The sequence below is a fragment of the Peromyscus leucopus genome, chromosome 8a (assembly GCF_004664715.2).
Source record: "Peromyscus leucopus breed LL Stock chromosome 8a, UCI_PerLeu_2.1, whole genome shotgun sequence".
NCBI lineage: Eukaryota > Metazoa > Chordata > Mammalia > Rodentia > Cricetidae > Peromyscus > Peromyscus leucopus.
The window spans coordinates 44,715,502-44,740,127 of NC_051085.1; the positions used below are offsets into that span (position 1 = coordinate 44,715,502).

The window sequence follows — 24,626 nt, forward strand, 5'->3', positions numbered from 1 at the left end:
AATTCTATAAAGTCATGTGGCTTTTATTAGATTAAGTTGGAGATAATATGGAAAGCATGGTTGATAAAGCTTCCAGCACTGTGAATCCACTCTGTCCTGCTACTCACCACTGTCTTCCTCACATTCACGGTGCAATAAAAAGAAAACAAGCCCCACCCCAGACAGATATACCTCTGCACTTTGACAAGTTGTGAGCCTCTCTATTAACCAACCCCCACTGCACAGAGATGCTTCTCTGTTGAGGTCTGAATGTTATCCTGTATAGAGATTCATATCGAGAAAGCAGTTTGATATTATGTCTATTAACAAACTAATAATAGTAGGTTTACCCATGGATTCTGTGGGCTCTACAACCAAGTTCTTGGCCAGATTTACAAGACAAGGGATGAGTTTCTTCCTGTGGATGGGGCCTTAAATCTAATCAGAAAGTGCTTTTTTACCTCTATGACATTCATACTATATATCTTGACAGGCTGGTCATTATTGTAGCTGGCAGGAGTCACATCTGGGAAAGACTGATGACCACTCTTCTCCCCATAGTGACCTGAAGAGCATCTTCTGGTACTGGGAAAGCTGGCCAGCAGAAAGGAAGCTTCTAGAACAGTATCCACTTCAGTTTTCCAAGCCTTGTGACCAAAATGTGTGGTATCTTCAGCAAAGGGGGTCTTATCATCAAGTCCTGGCAGGCAACCAAGAGCGATGACAATAGGTTACACTGTTGGGGAGAATCTTATCCCTTTTACACCAACAACTGCAAGAGAAAATGGCATCAATGCATGAACAAAAGTTGTTTATAAAATTTCAACCATTGCAGGCTAAGGAGATGGCTACGGCGGCCTCTTATTTCTTTTTCTTTTTTTTTTTTTTTTAATTTAAAAAGGAGGTTGACCAGTTGGCCTTTCCTGTATTATGTATTTCCTCATTTATGTATTATGCCTACCTATGCAGTGAGGTTGAGATTAGTTAGCCTTATTTATTTATTTATCTATTTATCCATTTATTTATTTATTTATTTATCTATTTATCTATTTATCCATTTATTCATTCATTCATTCATTTATTTATTTATTTATCTATCTATCTATCTATTTATTTACACCCAGATTTTTATGTGAGTTCTAAGGATTTGCACTCAGGTCATCGCACTTGCACAAGTCCTTCCACTTGCTGAGACATCTCCTCAATGGGCGGTGGTGGTGGTGGCGGCGGCGGCGGCGGCGGCGGCGGCGGCGGGCGGCGGCGGCGCACGCCTTTAATCCCAGCACTCGGGAGGCAGAGCCAGGTGGATCTCTGTGAGTTCGAGGCCAGCCTGGGCTACCGAGTGAGTCCCAGGAAAGGCACAAAGCTACACAGAGAAACCCTGTCTCGAAAAACCAAAAAAAAAAAAAAAAAAAAAAAAATCTGGGTGTGGCCATTGGAGTACTGTGACCCCAGCACTGTGCAGCTCAGATATAGGATTGCTGGGACTCTGGCCTCCAGCATAGCTCCAGATTCAGCTAAAGAGAGGAAGGCATTGAGCAATAGAAGAGGACACCCAACAACCTCCTCTGGCCTCTGCATACTCACTTGCATGTACATCATGTGTACATACTCACTTGCATGTACATCACGTATATACATTACACACACACACACACACACACAGAGATCAAGACCTTTTACATGCTGTGTGAGGAAATAGGAAGTACACACAGAACACTTTGGCCACCACAAGCCACAGAGGGTTGCCATTCACAAGGAAAAGCCCTTGGAAGGTTGTCACAGCTCTAATGGAAACCATGTACTTTTTCCATGGTACACTACTTTTATTTGAAGAATGATTGAAAGACAGCTGTCTATATTCAGAACCATACGTCTGGCTGATATTTTATTTAAAATGAAGAAGGTGAGTCTATCACTTCTGATAGGACTGAAAGCATTAATTATCAATGAGGAAGTTCTGGCTTCCCAACAAAACTGGAAATATTAAAAAAAAAAAAATTTAAAAAGAGCTCAACAGCATCACAATATTGAGAATTTCTCCTACATGGTGTGAATAGCTGTTAGTAGAATGGTGTCCTCTGACATTTGGAAAGTGATAGGATGCCATGAACTAATAGTCCTAAATGACCTTTGGGCAATATTACAAAGTTATGATTAAGTAGATTATTCACTCAAAACAGGAGACCAGCTGAAGAATCTGCAAGTACCATAGGAGCTAAGAATCACTGGTGTGGCTTCAATTCCAGTAACCCAACTTCTCATTAAGAAATGAAGACATGGTACTAACTGAGTTTAGTACCAAAAGAAAATAGCCACAATTATTTATAAAGACTGCTAAAATTTTCTCCTTTTTCCAATCACCTATCTGAGGAAATTCAAGCATTCTTGTTGTCTTTATATACTTCAACCACCCATGATGCACCTGATTGAGACTGAATCAGGCATGAGAACCTAACTACCTACTTCTAAACCATACAGTTAAAGGAATGGCCCAGGCATAGCATCATTCTTCCTACTATTTTTTTCCTGTTCCTAGAGGAAAATTGGGGAAGATAGTCCTTAAAATAAATAAAATTACTTATTTTTCTGTGTGATGTTTGTATTGTTAGTTTTACTAAATTGATAAAGAAGTGTGGTTTTCTAAATTTCTCAGTTTCAACATCTAATGTGATGAATGATGATAAACACAACCTACTGTATTAAGTACTTTTCTCACTATTGCAACCAATTACCTGGTGAGACACAAATTTTAAAAGGAGGGGTTTATTTGGGCTTACAGTGTAAGGGGATACAGTTCTACCTGACAGGGAATGCATGGTAATTAGGAGTGAGGTGGTTGGTCATGTTGTAACTGCAATGAAAGAGCAGTATGTGGACAAGAAGTTGGGCTGGGCTATAAATCCAGGGACCACCCCCCAATGATCCATTTTCTTCAGCAAAGCTCCACCTGCTCCAGGGTCTACAACATCAACAGTCAAAGACCAAGGGTTCTAACATGTGAGACAGTTTGGTATATTTTACATTCATGCCATAACACCTGCATAAACAGAAGTATTTTGAGTACTCAATAGTTCTGAAGTGAGACTGGTAAAGAGTAAGTACTATTCAATAATAAAATGATAAGAGGCTGTAAACCTCTATAGACAGAAATTGAAAAATGAAACCCAAATTTTTTAAAAACTGAGCTTCTATACTTGAAGAAAGGTATGTAGTCCTATGAATTAATGACTTAAGCTAGTTATTCATAATAATTATTTGAAAGGCTGAAAGTTACACTGTTATTAGAACATTCAGGCCCTTAGAAAGATAAAACCTCTTAGGGATAAGTTTGTGCCATTAAATATTCTGTAATATCTCCAAGAATTCTTCTTGACACTGAACTTGAAGACAAAGGGCATGCTCTTTTAAATACATGTAATCTTAGAAAACTGCTCTGTAACTGATTCTCACTCTTTTATCTTACATAAGAGGAACCAATTAACAGCAAAGAATGTAAGTCTCAAGAAAACAGACAGTAGAGTCTGGGTTTGGGGCTACTTTTAATATTTAAAGTTCAGGGATTTTACTGGCTCAACTTCAGATATCCTCTTAGGTTTAGCACATAGAAATTTGTGAAGAGTTTTTATTTTTAATTTAGCTTTTTACTTTTTAAACTCTAAACCAAGGAATCATACTCCATTATATTGAAGGGTCGTGCAGTATTCCAGTAGTCTAAAAATAATATTGTATCAGAACTCAACTGCCTTCTTATTAGCTGTGCACATTTATTAGTAGGATAAGCTACAAAACACATAGCATGCTCTCCTGATGAAGTCCTATATGACCTTCCTTTTCTGAGCTTCTAACCACTGTTATTAGTCCATACATGGTATTTATGACTCTGGCTCTCATTAATACCTGTTAATCGGGTGTTCCATTAACAGCCACTCTCAAAAACAACCATGACTAAACTGCTAAATGGGTGTGCATTGATGGCCATCATATGAATATCTAAAGCCAATAGACACTGAAATCCAAGAAAGAGGAGCAACTTTTAGCTTATTTCAGGATCCATCCATATGGTGACTAAATGCATTTCTTTAAAGCAAATAATTTCATGAAAAGTGTTTCCTTATATGAATTTTATTATATTAAATTAAATCTAGACCGGTAGGTAGTAAATTATTCTTGATTCAAATGGAAAACCAAGGTTCAACAAGAAACATCAGTGAAAAATCAGACATTCTCACAGTCAACATACTATGGCTCTAAGAAATTAAAGGTCTCATGGGTAATCCAGGCTGTATAAAATATTTAGGATTTCAGTTTGCTGAGTCATTTTTGAATAGTCTGCCTCTGTTTATGGAAGATTTAAGCTTCCATGAAGACCTTCGGATCACTCTGGAAGGAAATGAGCAATTATGGAGAAAGCTAAGAAATAACAGAAGTTGAACTTGGGGTCTTTTCATAGTCTATTGAGTGACATGAAACTATCATTTCTATATAACTTTTCAAAAGACCTTTCAGGGATAATTTAACACTTGTATTTGGCAGATAAGTTTTCTTTGTCTGCATTTTCTCAAAGTATATATTAAATGAATGGGACATACAGGAAATGGATAGAAAAATAGAGAGAGAAAGAGAGAAGACAGACAGATTGATGAAGACATGAAATGGTGTTCAGAAAATATTTCATTTGGAGTAATCGAATGATGATAATTACTCTCTGTGAAGCATGAGAAACAGAAATAGAAGGGAAATATTGATCTCAGACGAGACCATATCATTGAATATGACTCAATAAGGTAAAGTAACCTATTCAGACTCACACTGCTAGAGATGACAGGACTCTATCACCAAACAAAGGCACCAGACAGCAAAGGCAGCAGGAAGCACCACGTGCTGACTTATCTTCACATGAAGGGCGTGAGGATGGTTCTGGGCATCCTCAGAAGACCGATGAGTGAGTGAGCACACAGATTTCAGCTCTATCGTGTGAACTGACACATTCATTCCTAGAATAATGCATTTAAAGGTATTTTAGCAGTCACTGGGAAATCTTATCTACATTAGTGCTGAAATTACACCCTTTAATGGAAAAGGGTAAAAATAATACTGAACATCGGCCCAAAGTCTATGATTAATAGTTTAGCTGTGAGTTATCTGTTTTCAAGATAAATGTCTAAAAGTAAAATTGGAATTACGTGTTCCTTCTAAGCTTGCTTTCTACAGTCTATGAGAATACAGTTAAACTTCCCACAACCAATCAAGTCCATTTAATTTCAATATTTATAGTTAAAAACTATGGGTATGCACAAGCATGTGCATGCACAGGGATGAAAAGAAGAAGAAAACACACTACTGTTGAATTTAAACTTGTATTCCTTCAGAAGCACTTGTGAACTTAGACATGAGATCAAATTTTTAATGCATCCTTCCTTGTTCTTCATGGGTCTTTATTTGGGCTGTTTCACACTCAAAAGGAGCCATGTGGGTCTTTTTAGGAATCTCTACCATAGAAAGAATAAAGCAGTTCAATTTCTTCTTAGTTCAGTCACCTGCTCCTCAGAAGCTTGTGACTCACCCCCGCCCCAAGGAAGGTAAAAGCTAAAGGAAAAATCTTTCTAAGCAGGTCCATGAGAGGAGCTAGGAGAGGCAGTGTGGTCATTAGTGGATTTTACTGGGTTTTGCCCCTCCTCCCTCCTGTCTGTGCTTCCCCTTCCCTGGGACAAATTCAGATGCAAAGAGACCACCAAGACAAGGTAAATTGAGGGAATGGGGCACAAGTAATAGGCTTCCCTCACAAAATTTTCTTTTTCAGAGAAAGACCTTGTTGCTTCAAAATAGATGTGTAGGGCTGAAAATTTGAGAAACTGGAGTTATATTTTTGCTTCAGAGATGGGAATCTGGGGAAAGAAGAAAAATCGTGGGTCTTCAATGCCAAATCATTGATTGCATTGGGCGGTTGAGTGGGAAAGTGTGGGGGTTTAAGGGCCATTGAGAATATAACAGATCAATGATTTCCCTGGCTGATTAGAAAAAGAAAAACAGCACTGGGGGAAAAAACAGGCATGCGAACCCCCTACCTTATGCATCCTTGTTGCAAAGAAACTTAACTGCCTCTCTTCCCACCCTTCTCTGCGACCTCCCTGTTTCTGTCCCCCACCGCACCCCGCTTTACACTCGTTTTGTTTGCTCGGAAGTGCATGGAGACAGGGAAGACTGACTCTCAGAGTTGCTTTGCGCAAAATCCACGCCTTCTCTCTCCTCCCTCCTCTCCAGCCCCTAGATCCCTCACAGGCTCCCTCCCTTCCACCCAGGGAGCAGTGCTTTGGGATGTTAGAGATGCGGCCCCGTGTACTTCTAAGGTGGGAGGGGGCGCCAAGCAGAGGAGAATATCAGACGCTCAGGCGTTCCCTTCTGGCTGACGCTCTTCTCTGGTTCCGCCAGGGCTGGTCTGTGTAAGAAACGGACGGAGCAGAGGCAGCTGGGAGAGGAAGAGGCTGGGGATCGTGAAACCCAAAAAGTCTTGGTGCTCTCAGTTACTGTCCATATCGAGTCCGCGGCAGGCCTTCAGCACCATGGACAGCCGCACCGACCCGGGGAACACCAGCGACTGTTCCGACCTCTTGGCTCCGAGTTGCTCCCCAGCACCTGCCTCCTGGCTCAACTTGTCCCATGTAGAGGGCAACCAGTCCGACCCATGCGGTCTGAACCGCACCGGGCTTGGCGGGAGCGACAGCCTGTGCCCTTCGGCCGGCAGTCCTTCCATGGTCACAGCCATAACCATCATGGCCCTCTACTCTATCGTGTGCGTAGTGGGCCTCTTCGGAAACTTCCTGGTCATGTATGTGATCGTCAGGTAAGGAATGCCCTGAGCGCCGCCAGAGCTCCACAGCTGGGAAGGAGACAAAGTCTGTGAGGGACAGAGGAGAAGGAAACAGGGTACAAAGATGGGGTAACTTGGATAGAGCACTTGCTGTTTGTGTGTGAAATTTTACTTTACTGGATTTTCCCCCCTTCCCTTGATAAAGCAGTGTTCAACATTCCAAAACCAAGAAGTTTCTTTGGGCAAAGATTTTAAGATATGGGTTTGGGGGGGGGGAGGGCGGGCGGGGGAAAGGGCTTCATCTTAGATCGCTTTCTTATTCTAAGCTAAGAGTCCCAATCATCCCTCTGCATGAGCTACAAGAACAGTGAGTTGTGAAGAGTGAGAGGTTAAAAAAAAAAAAATCTAGTTAGCTTTCCCTAATTGAAGGGCAGAGGCTTCTTAGTAGGTTAAAGAGATAAACTCTGCTAACTTTCTCAGCCCTGCTGGTTTAGATTGGACCACAGCCTCCACCCATTCTCCTGTGTTTGGGGAGTTTTTCTCTTATTCTTCTTCCATCCTGAGGCTACCCCAGGTGGAGGGAGCTTTCCTGGCATCTCTCCAGGGCAGGGTGGCTTGGATGTAGCAAGCATGCTGCTGTGATGTTTAAGCCCACTTTGCACTTTCTTCCTGCAAATCTGCTCAGGGAGTCCTGAGTGACATCTGGAATTGCTGGGTATCTCAGGGCATCTACAGGGCATAACAATTTTTCAGTGCTTGCAAATGTGGAAGTCAATTAGGGATGATAAAAGCAACAATGTTATGTATTATGGGGAGTTGTTCAGGATGGTCTGGAGAGGAAAGTGTCTCTGTTTTACTTCCAAAGAGTTTGAGGTCTACTTCCTGTTGTTTGGGGGTGTAATAGGTGAATTTGGCAAAGACTGAGCAAGGTATTGTTCAGTGTGTTGTGTTGAGTTACTGTGTTGGTATTGAGTTACATGTTCAGATTCTGCCTGTTAGTGTGGAATACTTACCTACCCACTTTTGTTAAAGTAGATGGCTATCCCAGCACTTTAAAATGGCTCCTGATTTAAGTCCTTCTTCCCAGTGAGGTTATGTGGCATCATGAGCTTGGCACTTTCATGTTTAGTTACAATATTTGCTTTACCTATCCAGCACACATGTCACAGGCTTCAACAGAGTGCTCAGGTCATTGAAAGATCATTTCCCTCATTATCCCTTTGTTCCCAAGGTACTGCAAATTGCTTGTCTGATTTCCTTAATTAATGATTGTTTAAAGTAAGACTGATTCCTCTGATCTTTGGGTGAGGAATATGTCTCTGAGAAAAGAGCACCACCTATTGAGAGGAAGGCTAACAGCAGAAGGAAAAAAAACAGGAAGGAAATCAATATGAAATGTATGCTTTCAAACACCTACTTTCTGCAATTCAGCACAGAGATTCAAATGAAAGATTAAAAACCAGTCTCATCCCACAGTTAAGGCAGTAATTTAAAGATGACTTTCAATAAGGAGAATATGTTGTTCATTGTTCCTGGAGGAAAAAAAAGAATCACAGAATCATAAAATGAAAGAACTAGAATGGACTAGGGGTTATCTATGCTAGACGAGTGAACCAATACAAAGAAAATCAATTGTTTACACAAGAAAAGATATTCATTAGTGCAACAACCCGGATGTCACTTAGCTCACATAATTTTCTGTTAATTAGGATAGAAATTGATTATTTGAGTTAGTTCTGTTGCTAGATCAACATGGAAATCTTGGTTTACAATAATAATTCTGAAATGACAAAATACCCCACATTTATGGGTGGGTTCTTGGGTTTAAAAGGCATGAAACAATTGCCAAAGCATCCAAGAGTCTTTTCTCCTTTATTAGTCCGCAGCATCCTCCTTCCTCATTTTTTTTTATCTCCTCTGGCTTCTATTTTCTATAAAGAGTAGCTCAGGAACCAGCTGAGGCAGTTTGGTCTTTTCCCAGTGCTGAGGAGGTTGCTGGCTGGGTGGATTCATTTTAAAGGCATTGCCTCTCACTTGTTCACTTGGAGTCACATGGTGACACCGTGTCACACTGGGAACATGGCATTGTGCTTTATTCTCCGTACTGAAAGTTCTGACAGAAGCAGTTCTATTTGAAAGGTCAATCCAAACACCCACCTGTGGCAGAGCAGGTGCTCAATTCCATGGGCAGATAACCTTCTGGGAATAAGAATGTGCAGCAGAAAAATTGGTAGTTCAGTGGCAGATAAAGTGCTGGTGAAGCGTCTGTGGGTTGAAGAAACTGTGCCTAGGTAGCTGAGCATACTTAACTGAATGTCTGGAGGTTGTATGTCCCAGAAAATCTCAGAGACTTTGTCACTCTGTTACAAATGGAAAGTACAATAACGAGTCCATGCAATCATGAGAAGAGCTCACTAACATCTACCTGCTTGAAACAACAAATATGATTAAGTAGTCCAATAGCTACAGCTCCTAGAGAGATGGAGGTAGTATCCTCAAGAATAGCTTAGTATATTGAGTGAATCATAGATAACTACAACAAAAACAGCAACAAAAATAACTGAGATCCTGATGATATGATTAATGTCTCTTTTCTCAGGACCATCCTCATGATCCCTTCCACAACACCAGAAATGAACAAACCTTATGTAGGATTCTTGTAAAGTTCTGTTCTAAGGAATGTAAAAGATAAAATAGGATTCTGTCCTAGATCAAAGATATGAAATACAAACATGATTCCATAGAAATGTCATAGGTAGCCATCACCTAAGAAGACTTTTGGTTTTAAAATGGGGAAAACAGCTTTGTGGCTTTGTGTATACAGAGAGAGAGAGAGAGAGAGACAGAGAGACAGAGAGAGAGACAGAGAGACAGAGAGAGGCAGAGACAGAGAGAGAGACAGAGAGAGAGACAGAGAAAGAATTTTCTCCAAAGAGGAATCAGTACTGCGGATTGATACCAGCAAGCCACAGCTCAAATACACACAAAGACATGCATATATGTGCATAAATACACATACAATTCCATCAGCTTTGAATTGATACCAGATTGCTACTGTCACCATGGGAATAAGAAAGTAAAAAGAAATGAGTTCAGTGGTTTTCATCATTCATCATGGTACACTTTCTGAAAAGTCTCCATGACTACCATAGCATTGTTGTGAGCCTCTGGTTGAAAAACGTTCATCAACTAATCAACACATAAACCTGTTCCATGTGTGTTTCTATTTAAGGATATCCTGTTTAATACACATTACAGATCAATTTCCACCGAACTCACAGCCTGCCGTGCATGTCTGAAATCATATTTACACAAAAGCCAACGTGCATACTTTCTCTGTAAGGCACTTAACAATTTCCCTGTGTTTGGGATTCTGTCACTGTACCCGTGGGCATTTCCAACAGCAAAGTTGCTGTGTTTGATGAAGACTAGGAAGGTCTCAGACACCAAACTGTCACTTCTATCTAGTGCTTCCTACTTCTTGTCATGATCAGAGAAATAATTAGTGGGGCGGGGAGGGGGGACGGGAAGCAAAGAATTAGAATTAGGAAGAAGTTCCCTTACAGAGCAAACGTTAGCCCCCAAAAGGAAGTGAGGGCTTCTCAGAAGAATGTAACAACACCAAAGTATTTTGGACCACTCAGTTTTACAGACAAATGTTTATAGAGGGGAGGATCACTCATGAAATAAGGTGAGGTATTCCAGGAAAGGGGTGGGGTTTTCCTGGAATAGGGTTTACTACACTTTTCTATCCTGAGTTGAGGGAGTGTCATAGCATGAGATGCAATATGGGAACATCCAGTTCTGGAAGACTAGCAGTAAGGTACCATACTGAAGAATAGCACAGTTAATGGAGGACTTGACCAGTTGTACTAGTCCCAACCAGTTTGGATACCCTTGGTTTTTACTGTTTGAGCAATCCCATCACACTCTGTGATGTCTCACACACAAGCTCTGTGGCTGCACTGCCTCCAGCCACCATGTAAGGTGCCTCTCTTTCCTCTATCCCTAGCTGGCCAACTTCAGACTCAGAAACAAAAAACCTACACAGAAGCAAATGGGGCAAAGCCTAGCCCTCAGAAGGGACGTCAGTGCCTGTTCACAGTAGGATAGCCCAGAGGCAGAGCATCACCTTCTTTGGAATCACCTGGGAACTTACAAACAGGGCCCTTCAAGTAATACAGGGTTCTCTACCAACCCACACAAGCTCTAGAGTAAATGCAAAAGCCCGTAAGCACCTTTTTTTTTTTTTAAAGCTAAATAATTTCAATCATGTCTCCACTACAGTTTCCTCCTGGAATAAGGATTGGCAGCAGACATAACAATCTTCAAGGAAATAGTGTGAACTCTTGTACCCAAAGGGGATTTGGCCCTAGGACTCCTGTAAATACCAAGTCCAGAAGCTCCAAGGCTTTGTGTTAAATGGTCCATTATTTGCCTTCAACTTTGATTCTTAAATTATATCTTGCATATAATTTTAATATAATGGAAATGCTGTACAAATTGATGGCATGCTGCACTTTTTAGGGCATAACAACAAGAAAAGAGGTCTGTGCATGTTGAGTACAGTGCAAAATCTCCCAAATACTTTTGAACTGCGGTTGCTTAAGTCTACAGATGCAGGATTTTCTGATACTCAGAACTGACTCATATAAGACAACCAAGAAGTTCAGCTACACATGATTACATACAGCAGAGAGCTCACCACGCAAAGATGAGTTCCATGCTTTGAGCATACACTACCATCAAACAGAATAGAAAGAAAGCAAGGTGAATACCCATAATTTCCTCATCACTTCAGCACTAGATACCTAGGTGTATCACACACACTCAAAATCAGACATGGCATATTTTATTTTGTGTATTAAAGTAAGACTGTCAAAATTAAATTGTTTTCCATGTATTCCTAATGACAGTGAGTTAAGTAAGATTAAAATTGTATAATGGAAACAGAATGTCTGGAGAGCATAATTTGGGATTCAGTTCCATTGTTTGAATTCTTACCCTTCATTTCCAAAGCAGTTCTAAAATAAAGGGGGCAATTACCTAATACGTAGTAACTGGTCTGTAGCTATACCATCATAATGATTTGATACCTACATTTAGCAAATTTTAGAAGCCATTTGAAGCAACGAAATCTTTATTCTAGTTTTTAATGGTTCATTTAATCAGGGCTCTGCCTACAACTTAATGACTCTAGGTCTGTAAATTTATCTGTGTTCTCCAACACTGAAGATGGTAGGGAATATACAATCAGCTGCAGATTCAATCTGTAAAATTAAAATCTATTTTATTACCCTAAATTATTTCATTAGATAAAGTAAAATTTGAGATTAAGTTACTCCAAGCATGGTTCACCTCACTTTGGAGCACTCAGATGCACACATGACTTCTGTCCACGGGATGATGAGTAGATAGCCACCTTGTCCAGCATTTCTTATAAAAGGGTAGAAAGTAAATGCTTTGTTTCTACAACCCAATGATCCCTGTTCTAATGGCTGAGCTCTGTGGTCATGGCTTAAAAGAAGCCATAGAGATCATGTAAACAAAGAGAAACAATTCTCTCAATAAAACTTTATGTGGACACTGAAGTTTGAACTTCCATATTAGACTCATCTGCCTAAAAATATTTTTCTTTTGATTTTTTTTCAACCACTTAAAAATCACAAAATCATTCTTTGCTAACAAATCATAGAAAGAAGTGGTTGGCTAGATTTGGTCCACAAGATCTCATTAGGCAAAGTCTATTAAAGAGGTATAAAATTTTATATTCATGCAGTGGCCATATTCATAACAGATACAAAGAACTTTGTTGAAATAACATATTTTTCAAGATCCAAAAGCAGCAATAGAAATAGGAAGTCAATACACACAGCACAGTAGCCACAGACATTGTGACAGCAGCATTGGCTTTCCCAAATTGATGCTAAGTTGGGTTTTAGTAGTAGACACAAGAGATCACCTCTAAATCTTCCCAGACTTCCATCTCTCCATTGGTCGGAATGATCGCCAACATTCCTGACCACCCTTAGCCAGTGGTGAAGGGTGAGTGCCAAGAGAAGAGGATTTAGAGGACTTCTAAAGGTTTCCCTCTCTTAAATATTCTTTGTGCTCATCTTTTGTTTTTTTGTTTTGTTTTTGTTTTTGTTTTTCGAGACAGGGTTTCTCTGTGTAGCTTTGCGCCTTTCCTGGAACTCACTTGGTAGTCCAGGCTGGCCTCGAACTCACAGAGATCCACCTGACTCTGCCTCCGGAGTGCTGGGATTAAAAGCGTGCGCCACCACCGCCTGGCACTTTGTGCTCATCTTGGCTCCAGGCAGCTTTGCAGACTTTTGCTCAGTATTTTCACCTTTAATCACTTGAAGGCTTCAGAGGAAAACTGAAATTGTCATATGTGAATTCTTATTAACTTCTTGGGACATATTAAATCTACCCTCAAAGCCATATATGCCTGCATACCAGACATGCTGAACCCACCATGCACAGCCAGATGGTGACTGCAGCTTCTAGGTGTCGCTCGGGTGTTTTTAAATTGATTTATTTCATTATTGATGAATATTTTAGCCCTGCTCCTCCATGATTTTACACATATTGTTCATATACAAGATGGCTTTCATTACGACATTTCTATAATGCATGTCAGTCATATTCCCCTTACCCTCTTCTGTTCCTTTCTCCCACCCACTAGTCACCTTCTTCCTACCTAGTACCACTCTCTTGATTGCTTTATTGTTTTGTTTTGTTTACATGAGCATTGGCAATATTTAAGTGGCCACCCCACTGAAGAAAATGTCTCCCCTCCCCTCATCAACCAATAACTACTTTTACATTCTCAGGAAAGGGCAGGGCTCCCATGAGCCTATTAATGTCTTTATGGAATTTGAAACACAAAAGCTGATTGTTTTTCTTTTCCTTATTTTTTTTCTTTCCGACTTATGTAACACAATTGTATTTTAAACATTTGATAACTATAGCTCCCAAAAGTTGTTTTGAACACTGTCACTCCCTTATTTCAGTCTGTCCAGCTGGTAAGAGGGACCATTAAAGGAGATCAAGATGTTCTGAGGCTGTGGGTGATTCCTGACTTCTGTCCATGTTTTTTTTTTTTTTTCAATGACTTTGTGTACATTGTTTGAAATCCTCTTCATACCTGATTCCATGCCTTGATGCAGTTTCCTCCATCCACATTTAAATGAGGGATCTTTTCATAAGTTGTGCCCAGAGGACACCTCTTTGTGGGTACCACAGTTCTTCAGCTTAGATAGATGACTACCAGGCTAAAATCTGCACATAGAGCTCTTTCACTCCAGTTGTAACTGAGTAATATAGATGTAACCAACCGTCTTATTAAATAAGAAACACAGAACCAATGTAAAAGAGAAAGCCAAGAGGTCAGAGCTCAGAGCTAAAATCTCACCCTTCCTCCTGCGGTGGTCCTAGCTTCCCAAAGAAACCTATTTCCTGTGTGTATGTCTTTTCATAGTCTTTTGTTCTGTCTTCTCATCGGTTGTAAACCCAAACACGTGACTGCCTCCTCACTGTCTGTATGTACAGCCCCCCAGGTCTTAAAGGCATATGTCTCCAATGCTGGCTGTATCCCTGAACACACAGAGATCTACCTAGCTCTTCTACCAAGTGCTGGGATTAAAGGCGTCCACCACCACCCACACCCCCACCACCACGCCACACTCTTGCTATGGCTCTAATAGCTCTGACCCCCGGGCAACTTTATTTATTAACATAAAATCAAAATCACATTTCAGTATAATTAGAATACCACCACAGGGTGATGTAGAGTCCACTAAAAATCAAATTCTTCCTTAAATTTTCTGAAGTGAGAACTGGATCTAAGTTCTAGCCAGGAACCCAGTCTACATAAAAAGAATAAATAAAGTGTGATTTTCCTTTTAACTAACCATGGAACATCATACCCATTGCACAAAGCCTTACAACACTCTTAAGCACATGGGAGCAGCTTTCCAGAACAATGGCCCCCCCCCCCCCGCCGCCCAGTTACAAATTAACATTACCTAAGAAGTTCTTTTTGAAAAGAAGTTGGAAGAGGAGGAAAAGGAGAAGGAGGAAGAGGGGGATAATGAGGAGGCAGAGGAGAAGGAGGAGAAGGAAGAAGAGGAAGAGGGAGAGAACAAGGAGGAGAAAGAGAAGGAGGACAAGGAGAAGGAGGATGAGGAGAGGCCACGGCCCATAGAGAGCTAATTAGTTTACAATCCCTGAGAACTGATCTGGGAATTGGCATGTCGAAAGCTCTTCCACACATCTAATGTGCATCTAAGTTCCTACTGCTCCAGTCTGGTCCACCTTGCTGGTCTAGTGAATAAGAAACTGAGTCCTGTTTTAAGGAGGTATAAAAGATCTGAACTCTAGGAGGTTGTGTATAGTGTAACTAGTAAATTAACTTCCAGGAGAGTTCAAGCCCAAGAGCTTTTAAATTTTTCCTTAAATATGGTCCTGGCAGTTCTCTTCAGAATAGGCATAGTAGATGGAGTGCTAAAACTGTAGCAGAAAGATATGATTGAATCTCTGCCCATTATTAAATGTTTATGCCAGCTACCCAAGCAACTTGAATCTTATTAGTGAGTGTTTTGTGAAGAATACTAACCATGTTCAATCTCAGATGGATTTCAGATATAAGTTTACATACTATGCTAAAAATATTTGCTTCCTCTGAAGTGCTCTCTCTGCAAGAGAGAAAAAATTTGTTGATTTCTTCCAAACTTCTTCACACTCCAACCCCACAGGACACAGGCCATCATTATCAGCACAGTGGCATGCATCCAGAGCTTTACTTGTACTAGATCACAATTTTTGTCCATTAAAATGTATTTAGATGTAGAATACATTTTTAGCCTATAGAAACAAAGCAAAGTGCCACATGAGTATCACTGTGGTCAGTCTTCTTGTCCTTCCTGTTAACTCTCAAGGCATTGGGTCACTCCAAACTCATCTTGCTGAAGAGAAGAAATTCTGCAGATAGATTATGCATTTGGTTCCCTGTTGATGAATCTTTTTGTATTGCCTAATAAATTCAGAAGGGGGGAATACAAACAAAATTTTTGAACAAAATATGTCATGAATTCAAAGCCAGTTTGGGCTGCAGGATGAGTTGTAGGCCAGATTGAGAAACTTGTCTCCAAAAATATCAAACTGAGAATAGATAATTTGATATTTAAATATTTCACTTTTAGATTTGTATGGTAATGGAAGGTGAGTCCTGATAACATAGGATAAAACTCTTATTTACCTAAGACTTGGTCGTATGAGTCAGAAGAAATTACTTATACCCACAGCTCTGTCTGCAAGTGAGCTGTGGAAATTCAGGCATTCAAAACTTCATCCCAGTGAAGAGTCACCCTGACTTTTGTTAGTTTCATTCTCTAATCAAGTAAAATAGGTCAAAAGATGAAGTGCTTCTAGGAAGTAGTGGAGATTCCGAGACTCTGCTTGCCTATTTATTCCAAGTGCCTGAATAATGGATTTTTCCAAGACTTGAAAACAATGCCTATCAACTGCCAAAATCAAGGCAGCAACCTGCACAAACAAAGCAAGCATTGGATGTGGTGGGGATTAACACCCTTGAGGCACAGTGTGCCCACTCAGAACAATGACTGAAAGGAACAGCAGAAGGATGGAAGGGGATGGGGCTTTCTTTGTTTCTCAACATTCTTCCATTGAAATGCTGGCTTCCATGCCAGGGTGAGGTTGAACTTTCTGTGGGGGAAGATTAAATGTTAATTGAAAAATGTTGCCAGCGGTACAACCTGAATATCCGCACCTGGTTGTGCTTGCCAAGAAGAATAAAGGAAATTATTACTGACATTTTTTCATTCTTATTCATCCCCCATCAGCTCTGGAAAGAAAATCACATGGATTGAGTGAAATTAAAGGGAGTTTGCTTCCTATGACGGGCTAAGGTTGCTAAAATACGTGACTGTATTAAAAGCAGACAGCATTAATAAAGAACCTTCTAAGATTTTTTTCCTTCAGATGAAAAAAAAAGGAAGTTAAAATTGCTCCTTTGTAAAAATAAAACATATATCTAAGGACTAAAATTGGTGCCTTAAAATTGTGTGGATTTTAAAGTCTTTGTTATATTGAATAATGGAGTTCTCATACATTGTAACTATAATCAGGGAAGGAAATGACATTGAGTTTGGGGGGTTGTTGCTTGAGACAGGCTCTCATGTAGCCCAGGCTGGCCTCCAATTCTCTTTGTAATTCAAAGATGACCTTGAACTCCTGATCCTCCTGCTGCCCTTTCCGACATACTGGTATTGTCTGGGTGTGTGTGTGTGTGTGTGTGTGTGTGTGTGTGTGTGTGTGTGTGTCTCCACACCAGGTAGAAATTGTTTACCAGACCATGGATGCTTTAAATCAGACTGTCCTTCACAGGCTCAGATGTTGGAATACTTGGTCCGTAGTTGACGGCACTCTTTCGGTAAATTTAGAAGGTGTGGTCCTGCTGAAGGAACCATGTCACTGAGGGTTGCCTTAAACCATCCCCTTCTTTCTGTGTGTCTCTCTTTGTCTGTGTCTGTCTGTCTCTGTGTGTCAGTCTCTCTCTGTCTCAGTCTGTCTGTCTCTGTCTCTCTCTCTGCCTGTCTCTCTGTCTCTGTCTGTCTCTCTTTCTTTCTGTGTTCCTCCATGCTACATACTTGTGGTTTTAAGATGTGAGCTCTCAGCATCCTGCTCCAGCTTCTATGCCTGCTACTTCCCCACAATGATCCCTCTGGAACCATAAGCCCTGACCCCATAGACTCTTCCTTCTATAAGCTGCCTTGGCTGTGGTGTTTTATGACAGCCACAGAAAGGCAACTAATACACAGAGTGATGTCAAAGAAGATTAAACACAGTTCTTGTGCTTGTTGACCACTAACTATGAACAAAGCGCTCTCCTTGATGTACCAGATTTAGCTCAGAGTGGCCAAACTTGTTGGCATCCTCCTTTTCCTCCGAAGTGCAATCTAAGGAAGGAGATTTCACCAGCACTGTTCTCCCAGCAATTTAGAAGTTCCAAATAATAGCAGGTGACACAAAGAATGAACGTGCCCTCTACACGCCTTTGCTTTCAAGCGCCTTCAAAACGTATTTGACATAAGGACATGTCTTCTAAGGTATTAAAATCACTGACTCTGGTACAATGACAAGACAAATATGCTCCAGTACATCTGTTACATTTTTTTCCCTCACTCAGTTTTTTGATGCTAAGCTGATATACAAAATACAATGTATGGATTAGCGTTCTAGTTGGAACAGACCAAGTCATAGAATGGAAACCCTGAAACGTTTTGGAATGATAGTTGCTATAAGAAACGGTTCAGAAACAGTTGTGTTTTTAGAAACAATGGTGGGCCAGGATGTTACCTTTAGTACACATGTGCAACATCTAGAACCCATGTTAGGACAAGGAAAAGTAATCATAAATACAAACCCGGAAAAATAAACATGAACAAAACAGAAGATGTGGTCCCTAGATATCTGTCCATGGGTACCATCATGGTCGTCATTGTCTCCATTATTGGCATTTTCTGGATGTTACAATGACGTTACAATGTCCTACATTCCTTACTAGCCATCCTAAATTACACTACTGTTTTAAACATTCCTGGGCTTATATCAACAGGTTAAGAAAAGTAGTAACATTTTCCAACCTTCACCGGTGACAAACTTATTAAGTCCAAACCCATCTAACTAAAAAATTGACAGAACTAATATTTGAGCAAAGTTCTAGATGACACTTAACTTTTCAATCTTTAAAACCGCTACATCCGACTATGTTGAGGACGGATGTGCGAGCTAGCTGTTGAGGGCCCATTTGGATGTCTGCCTGGTATATTCTCTCCATTTCTGTCTTCCCAGAATAGTCCCTAAGTAACAACCTATTTGTGACTATTCTATCACTGATAGACCCTGCTTCACAGAAGTAAGAAATGGGGGAAGTAGGCAATTTGCCCCTTACCAGCAGGATATTCTTTATATCACCCTGTGACATTTTCACTTAACCTTTCTTCTCAGGCCAACTGGGTATAATCTAATTTTCTGAGTCTGAGTTTCCTTTCAGCTTGGGAAAATAGAATCCATTAATTATTTGTGGGCTTTTACTTGTGAAAGCTCAGTTACGATCTGAAGATACTGTCATACACTATCACTGCCAGCATTTCACATCTGTGACCAGAAAAGCTGATACTCATGTCAGTAAATGATCAGGAGACGGTCACAATGCCAGGCAGGCTTAGCTTTATAGATCTATCATTCATCCAAGAACCATGACTTTTTCCATAATTCCAACACACACACACACACACCCCAGAAATTTCCTACTTGGTGAAAACAAGTTTCTGAAGGACAGATACTGCCTTTCTTTATCTTTCCAGTCTTATATTTTAAAATATTTTATATTTTAAGGCTTTGGGATGTAAGACAGCTGAACTGTTTCAGTACACTAATTTATTCTAATATTTTAGCTAATTTTATAAAGCTTTTTATTTTTAAAATAAAAACTTGTAAACAAATAAAAACACCACATACCAATATCAGCCAGACCTAAAGTCTATATAATTAAATAACTTCTATACAGTTAGAATTGGCAATTACAATGGAAGCTGTATAGCATTTACATTTCACTATCAAATGTATTTTATGCACTTATCCATCACCTCCCCTCCCCCCAAAAGAACCAGAACTAGAGTACCAATTAGCTTAATCTCCACTTTCATAACTCAGGTCCATTATCTGCATTCAGTTCTTCCTCATCCCCTTATATTTAGTATTTAGCCTTTCTTCTTCTTTTTTATTCATGTTATAATGTACCCACATGTATATTCATTTACATACATTATTGGCCAGGTTATATTATGCTAATACTGCAATAATTTCTAACCCTTTGCTTTTCAGTGCCCTGTTTCTGGTGAAAATAACAGTGCTGGGCTGAGGATACAGTTCGGTGGTAGGAAGCTTGACAGGCAACTATGAGGCCCTGGGTTCAATTTCCAGCACTATCAAGAAAAAAAAAAAAACAGAAAAATGTTTAGAGGGATGCTCCTAAGCAGCTAATGACTAAAAGAAACTTGGAATTCATAAAAGGAAAATTCTTGGGATTGGGGAGAGGACTCAGTGGTTAAGAGCACCTGCATCACACAGGAGTTTCTGGGAAGTGATGTCAGATGTCCCGACTTCTACTGTACACCCGACACTTCACAAATACCTGATGTAAGACATTCAGGGCAGTAAAGAAAATGTTACTTCACAGAGCAGAAAATGCAATGGCCACAAAATTACTAAAGTCTCCCTAGCTGTAAAATTGAGTAATAAAGTTTGTGAATTCCAATGCATTTAACAGATGTTTATATTTGATTTCAGAAAATGTAATAGCAGTCTGCTACAGAAATTAGACTAACATTTGTTTTTGAAAAACAGTAATAACTAGCTCAATTTAGGGCTAACCCTAAACTAGCAGTTTCCTGTCACTATCAGAGACAAAACACTTGGCAAGCTAAGGCCAAGAAGGTAACCCCAGATACATACCTATCATTTTTTTGGGTGTTCTCAACTAATCAAACACATTTTTAATAACTGCCATATCCTAGCCACTTAAATACTAAACCATTATCTTCTCAACATTGGCTCAGCTCACACACACACACACACACACACACACACACACACACACACACACACACACTTTGCCATCGTATCTACCCTTCCACTTTAAAACAACTTGGTTCTTGAAGGTTCCTCCAAGGTAGGTCAGATGTGTCTCTCAGTGGGAATCCACACTTACCAAAAAGGAATGTGAGAAGTATGCTATAGTGTCAATCACTAAGGAGATATTTGATAAGGGAACAAAGTAATCATGAAAATGTGTATTTTATGAAAATTTAAAATACTGATTTGGGTGCCAAGATGTTATAAAGCATGAAGTCCCATAAAATTTGTACATAAAGTCTAATAATATTTTTATTTTTAGCTAGAAGAAGTTGTGAAATATATCATTTTGATCACAAAGTAAAGATATTAAATACATCAAACTGTTCTCCAAGTTGCCTATATACATTAATAGTGATATGTATTGTAGCACATATGTATACACATATATATATACATATACATATACATATACATATACATATACATATACATATACATATACATATACATACATACATATTTCCAAACTCCTCACATTGTTTAAATAAACCCTATGGTAGGGACAGAAACAATTACTAATACAAAACTAAAAGAAGTTTCAAAAATAGTAGATGATCCCCAGAAGCAATATAATACCACATAGAGAGATTTCACAGGAAAATATAAATCATCTTTGTGCTTAGAGTTTTTCTATTAAAACCACACTTGCATTCCTTATTTGTGACTGAAACATTGTTAGTGCCAAAGGAGTCCATTCCAAGTTGGAAGACAACCCCTGCATTGGTTTAATAACCCCGTCACACTGTAAGACTGAACTTCCAGCCTTTAAAAACTAATGTGACTTCCTTGCTTTGCCAAATTACTGGTTTATTCATGAATCATATTTTCCCCTAACAAATGCTATTGAATTCTCCACAGGGGAAGGGAAATATCTTCCAAAAAATCTCTCCCTGAAAATACTTAGAAAGAAAAAAAGCTCAATAAGCTGCTTTCTGTTTCCTAGGAAAAGTCCAGGTTGGCATGATATTTAAGTTTTAAAAAATTATGTAATTATTGGATGGAAAACAGTCATCATAAATATGTAATTTTATGTAAATCAGGATCCTAGGGAGCTAAATTGCATTACTTTTATTTTTCTTTCAATTGGCCCTGAAAGCTGCTATTGCAGATATAATGAAATGCTAAACTACTTAGGTAGCAGCAGGTATCCAGGCACACTGAAAGGGTGAGAAGGGAATGCCCAGCTGCAGTTTTGACAAATGGGATTTCAAGTTAAATTGCCATGAGCATTAATCAGATTACTTTTATAAACTTAGCAACCATCAGAACAGCTTTTTTTTTTCACATTTAATTCCTCTCATTCTGAAACTTGGCATATAGTTCTAATGTTTTATGCTACCATTTAATATTGTATGTTGTTATAATTCCAAAATATTCCAAACTTCATGATTATAAACTCTAGACAACAACAAGAAAAAAATCCTAATTATCCACATCTTCTATTAGCATACCAAGGAGCATCAATATACTTCTAACTACAGTGTTAAATAATTTCCTGGCTGAAATTTGATAGGAATCTCAGTGGTATTTAAAATATGGGGTCTTAACTGCTGCCAGGGATTTTGTAAGCATTTGCACAAACATGGGTTGAGATGTTTATGAACCTTTCTAACCTTGGCAAAACTGATTATCATACAGATAGTTCTTGTTTTGGGTGTGTGTATTGCAGCAGTGAACTGTAGAGCTGAGGAAGCCACACTTCACAACAAACAGATAACAGGTATAAATTCTGCCTCTATTACTCCTTTTACTCTGACTCATTTTTTTCTTTGGAGTAATACTGACACAACATAGAAATTTATCGTTTTAATTATTTTTAAAGTGTGTGTGTGAGAGAGAGAGAGAGGAGAGAGAGAGAGAGAGAGAGAGAGAGAGAGAGAGAGAGAGAGAGAGAGAGAGAGAGAGAGAGCACTTGTGTTGAGGTCAGAGTACAATTTTCTGGAGTTAACTCTCTCCCTCCCTCCGCCCTAGGTCATGGGATCAAACTCAGCTCCTCAGGTTTGAACAGCAAGTGCCTTTACCTATGAAGCTGTTTTGCCAACCCTATTTTAATGATTTTTATAGATTTATTTTATTATTTGTCTTTGTGTGCATGTATGTGTGTGCAGGTGCCCACAGATGCCAGAAGAGGGCATCAGATCTTCTGGACTTACAGGACTTACAATACGCTGCAAACCCTGTTTGGCAATGTTCTGTTTAGAACTTTTTACATCAGTTTTTCATAAGTTTATTTAAACATCGATTGTAGATTTCTTTGCTGGTCATGATTTTTGAACCTTGATGTCAAATCAGTGGTAGCCTCCTGAAAAGAATGAGGAGGTGATTGCTTTATTGTCTTCAATACTTTAAACACATTTGACGATTGGTAACAGGTCTGTCTAGATGTCTGATGTCCAGAGGTTTTATTTATTGGAAGAGTTGGATGATTATTGACTTGATCTCTTACTGTTTATCAATCTAGTCATAATTCCTGCTTCCTGATGGTGCCTTTTAAGGCATTAGTATCTTGTGTAGAAAACAAAATGTAGACTTCCAAAGCAAGGTTGGAGAAATACTAGCTTTTAGACTGACATTTTTACTATCAGCTATGTAACTCATGAAGACTACAGAAGTGTGTAGCTACAAACCACTAGTATAATAAAGCTAGCTTTTATAATTGTCTGTTAACTTTCTATTAGTGAGATCTTATCTTCATATGGCCTCAAGTTATTGTCAACTATGTCTTCATTTTAGCCTGCAAGACCCCTTTAGGATGTCTTGAAATGCAAGGGTTAGCGAATTTCATCAATTTTTGTTAATCTGGAAATGTCTTAATTTCTCCCTCACATTTGAAGAACTTTGGTCAGTGTATTCTTATATGATAATGTTTTCCTTTTGACACTTTAAATATACTAACCCTCTGACTGCCTTCCAGCTTCCAACGTTTCTGATGAGAAATCTGCTAAGGTAAATCCTTACATGTGACAAAAGCTTGATGCTTTCAAGCTTCTCTTTGTCTCTGGGCGGGTTCACTGTGCATCTCAAAACAAGTCTCCGACTCCATCCTACCTAGGGGGTCGCCATCTTCTTGGATGCTTGCATGTTCACACCATCCATTTAACATAAGGAGTGTCTGGCAGGGTTTCAAACACTCACTTCTCTCTTGCCGTTTTATGTCTTAGTCCTCTTTGTACCTCCCTACTCATCCCTGCGGTTCTGTTCTTCCATTTTTTCTGTTCTTCAGATTCAATCCAATTCCTCCAATTTGGATGACCCTCACTCCATGATTCTTCTGCTCATTTAAATCTGCCCTGACATCCCTCTGGTTCATCTCCATTTCAGTTACCAGAATCTCCAGCTCAAGGGTTTCCCTCTGGTTCACTTTAGTTTCTCCACCTCTGCTCAGTATGTCCATCTTGCTCTCTCATTCTTTTCCTGATTTTTCTACATTGGTCCATCATTTTGGGGACCTTTGTTAAGACTCGTTTTCAAGGTTGTTCTCCTTGCTTGGCCTGACACCCTACCTCTTTCAGCCTCTACTTTATTTCTCTGCCTGTCTTTGTTCTTCTTCTAAATAGTCAATACTTTCCTATGTCTGTGCCTTATGGTATTTTTGGCAAAAATCTAGCTTAAATACGATAACATGTTAAATCTGAGAACCAGATTCTCTCCTTTCTCTGAAGTCCACGGGTTTTTGTTTTGGTTTTGGTTTTAAATCGCATAGATCATCATCTGTTCCATGCATCAGCCAGAAATGAAAATTTATGGTCTTTCCTACCTTTTCCAAGCCTGTATTTTCACTGGTCATAAATAGCCACTTTCTCATTTTCTTTATATATGCACTTTCTGTTGGCTGTCTTAATCTTTCATGTCTGACTTCCAAAAGAACAGTGGTTTTAAAAAAAATGAAGGAAGGAAGTGAGAGGGAAAATCCCAGGACCTTTATATCCCCCTGAAGTTGCTTCAGCTGTAGGAGGAGGGATTTGCACCACTGAAGGGATTTCACCAATGCTCCATGTCTGCACCTGTGTGACCAGAACACACACATTGATATTTGCAGGGCGGGGCTCTTGCTGTCTACCTTGCTTGGTGCACTTACATACTATCTCCAAGTTGCTCATGCAGCTTGTAT

At 39.5% G+C, this 24,626-nt stretch overlaps 1 protein-coding gene across 1 annotated transcript in view; it reads left to right on the forward strand.

The window, feature by feature from the left end:
* The first annotated feature begins 6,220 nt into the window (after positions 1 to 6,220).
* The window catches only part of Oprm1 (opioid receptor mu 1), an 80,802-nt gene continuing 62,396 nt past the window's right edge, over positions 6,221 to 24,626 (forward strand). The window contains exon 1 of the mRNA XM_037200283.1: positions 6,221 to 6,823. Coding sequence (XP_037056178.1) covers positions 6,543 to 6,823 — 281 coding nt within the window. The 5' untranslated portion in view covers positions 6,221 to 6,542. The remainder of the gene's footprint in view (positions 6,824 to 24,626) is intronic.